Here is a 3,029-nt window from a genome sequence, read left to right as displayed (position 1 = left end):
ATATAACATTATAGAATCCTTGCCCAGAAGAGTATTAGTCTCTATTTCTGCAAAATACATGTGATTCATTTTTTTTTTTCCAGCCCCAGATTTAGATAAAGGAGGAATGTTTTCAGTTGTTACTCAAAGAAAAGATATTTAACTTTTCTAAATCCTGGTGTGAGTTTATGTATATATTTCCTTTGAGGTTTTATGATGCTATAACTTCTTTTAAATGTCTGCACCTCTAACCTTTTCATAAACTCTGTCTATGACTCATTTAAACAATGTAATCAAAATTGCCATTCTTATGAAGTTCCTGAGAGTGGATAGAAATTGTAATATTAATCAGACATTTTGGGGCCCTTATATACATAAATTGTACTCATAGAATTGATATAAGGGAAGAATTAGAATGGGTGGCCACAAGGAAGAAATACTGTTGTTTATGAAACCAAGCAGGACTTTGTGGGGACTTCCTTGGTATAAACGCCCCTCTGTGTGCTTTTCTTCATTTGTAGAAAAAGGCTCTAGTCTTCTAGGCTTTCCCTGAGTTTCAAAGAGCAGACTCAGTTACTAATTAGAGAAGTGAGGGAATTCAGAAACAAATGAAAGACAGACAAGCAAGAAAATTAAAGACAGTTTAAACACTAGTTCAACAACAAAACAAAATCACAGAACCACCAGTTCTTTTTCTCAAGTATTTAACCAAAACTTTGAGTGATTCTTTAGAAACAAAGAGCCCTGCTAAGGTAAAGAATGGTGATTGCATGCTAACCTTAAGTGTGTGTGTCCTAGACTGGTTGTAACCAGAGGGCTGGTGATCAAGATTCCTGAAAGATCACCCTGTTCCCTCACCATCAACAAATCAGAAGAATGTCCATGAGCTAATCAGGTACCCTGTAATCATCAATCCTAATGTTGCCTTTAAAAACCCTTGCCTACAAGCCATCAGGGAGTTGTTTTTTTCTTTTCCTTTTTTTTGAGCACTAGCTGTCCACTCTTCTTACCTGATGCCCTTCAGTAAATGCTGTACTTTCCTTCACCACAACCTGGTGTCAGTAGATTGGCTTGTTGCACAGTGGGCAAGTAGATATGAGTTAGTTTGGTAACATTTATAACACTCTGGAATTATTCATGCATGGATGTTTCAGCAGTTTCACCTTTTTGATAAAAGTATGGCTGATGTACTTTTTGACATAACTGGCATTGGTAGTTGCTGCAAGCATTATTTATATTATCCGTGGCAAAACCCCATACACTCCTGAGCGGACATGGAGGATTTAGACTGTCAGAATTCTTCCCTTGTCATACCATGAGTCCCTTGACATCTTGCCAAAACCCTCTTAAAGGCCTCAGCCACATCCCTGTTTCTCAAACTGTAAATGAGAGGGTTTAACAAGGGGGTGATGATAGTGTAAAAGACAGAAAAGACCTTGTCTTTAGTTGGAGTGTGGTATGATTGGGGAAGCATATATGTGTACAGGGCAGCCCCATAGAATAAGATCACCACCATCATGTGTGAGGAGCAGGTGGCAAAAGCCTTCTTCTTCCCTTCTGCTGACTTCATCTGGTGCACTGTGATGAGCACTCCAGTGTAGGAAGCAATCACTACAGAGAAGGGGATCAGCAGCATCATGACACAGCAAATATACATCACCATTTCATAGGCAGCTTTGTCACCACAGGCCAGCCTCAGCATGGTGGGTGCCTCACAGAAGAAGTGATTGATCTTGTGTGAAGCACAGAATGGTAGACTCATGGTGATAGGGGTGAGGAGGAAGCTATCCAAAGCACCACCAAACCAAGAGCTGGCCAAGATCATCCAACAGACCCGATGGCTCATGAGGACAGGATAGCGGAGAGGGTTGCAGATGGCCACATAGCGGTCATATGCCATGAGTCCCAGCAGGAAAAATTCGGCCCCTACAAAGCCCATATAGAGAAAGTACTGGGCTGTACAGGCAATAAAGGATATGGTCCCCTCACCCTCAAGGTAATCGGCCAGCATCTTGGGCACAATGGTGGAGATGTACATAATATCAATGAAGGAGAGATGGCTGAGCAGGAAGTACATGGGGGTATGGAGGTGAGGGTCTATGTAGATCAGAAAGATCATGATCCCATTAGCTATCATGGCCATGAAGAAGATGGCACAAATGATGCTGAAAAGAAAGCCAGAGGCTTTGTTGTTAGTGAAGAGCCCTGTAAGGGTGAAGTCACTGGAAAAGGTCTTATTATTTCCATTCATGGTTTTGAGTTGGACCTGGAGGCATAAGAAGAGAAACATGGGGTTGATGAAAATTGCAGTAGATAAGATGAACCATTAAAGATGTCTATGTAAGTATGATTAAATTAAAATTATTTATACGCTAATGTCAATTGTTTTATGTGGGGCAGATTCGGGGTTTCTTCTGTCTTGGAAATTTCTTCTTGTTGAAGAGCAATTCTAACGTTAGGTCCCATGGCATGAAGACAAATGATCATTTGGAAATTAACCCTTGACTTAGGGAGTTTGTTATTTTAGAATATGGGCTATAGATAAGATCTTTTCCTGGAGTTGGCTCCACTTGTTTGAAATATGGATACAACTGAAAAAAGATTGAGTCAATTGATTCAGTTCAAATAAACATACACTTCAGTAAGAGGTTTCATTTATATGAGAATTTTTGTGACAACTTTAAAGCCAATCAGTGTCATAAAAAAAACCCATTAAGTTGTAGCTATGACTGTAGATTTTGAAGTATTGAGTTGGATCACAGCATTGTTCATGTGACCATTGAATGATAGTCTTTTGCTTTTCTATTCATTTGTTGATTCCTCAGCCATTCATACACCAACATTTATTCATGGAGAATAACTTTTGCAGTGTTTTAAGCTCTAGGGAAATTGTTGTAAACAAAAGAGGAATGTCTCATGTGACTTATGGCTCTAATTGTGGCAAATAGAGAGTAAACCAAAGGAAAATGGTGGTGCTAGATAATGAGAAATGCTTCTTTAACATGGATAAAATAGGATAACAAATGAGAGACATGTGAAGATTTGAGGGA

The 3,029-nt window shown here is 39.4% G+C and overlaps 1 protein-coding gene across 1 annotated transcript; it reads right to left on the bottom strand.

Annotated features, from left to right (window-relative positions):
- Window positions 1-1,270: 1,270 nt before the first annotated feature.
- LOC122700778 (olfactory receptor 2T6) lies at window positions 1,271-2,230 on the bottom strand. Its single transcript, XM_043913830.1, has one exon. It carries the CDS (start codon window positions 2,228-2,230, stop codon window positions 1,271-1,273), a length of 960 nt encoding a protein of 319 aa, XP_043769765.1.
- Window positions 2,231-3,029: the final 799 nt, after the last annotated feature.

The sequence above is a fragment of the Cervus elaphus genome, chromosome 9 (genome assembly GCF_910594005.1).
Source record: "Cervus elaphus chromosome 9, mCerEla1.1, whole genome shotgun sequence".
Taxonomy (NCBI): Eukaryota; Metazoa; Chordata; class Mammalia; order Artiodactyla; family Cervidae; genus Cervus; species Cervus elaphus.
This window is presented reverse-complemented; position numbering and strand designations above follow the sequence as displayed.

Bases quoted from the DNA above. Each gene is read 5' to 3' on its own strand.
- LOC122700778 (XM_043913830.1), bottom strand. From the start codon at position 2,230: ATGAATGGAAATAATAAGACCTTTTCCAGTGACTTCACCCTTACAGGG.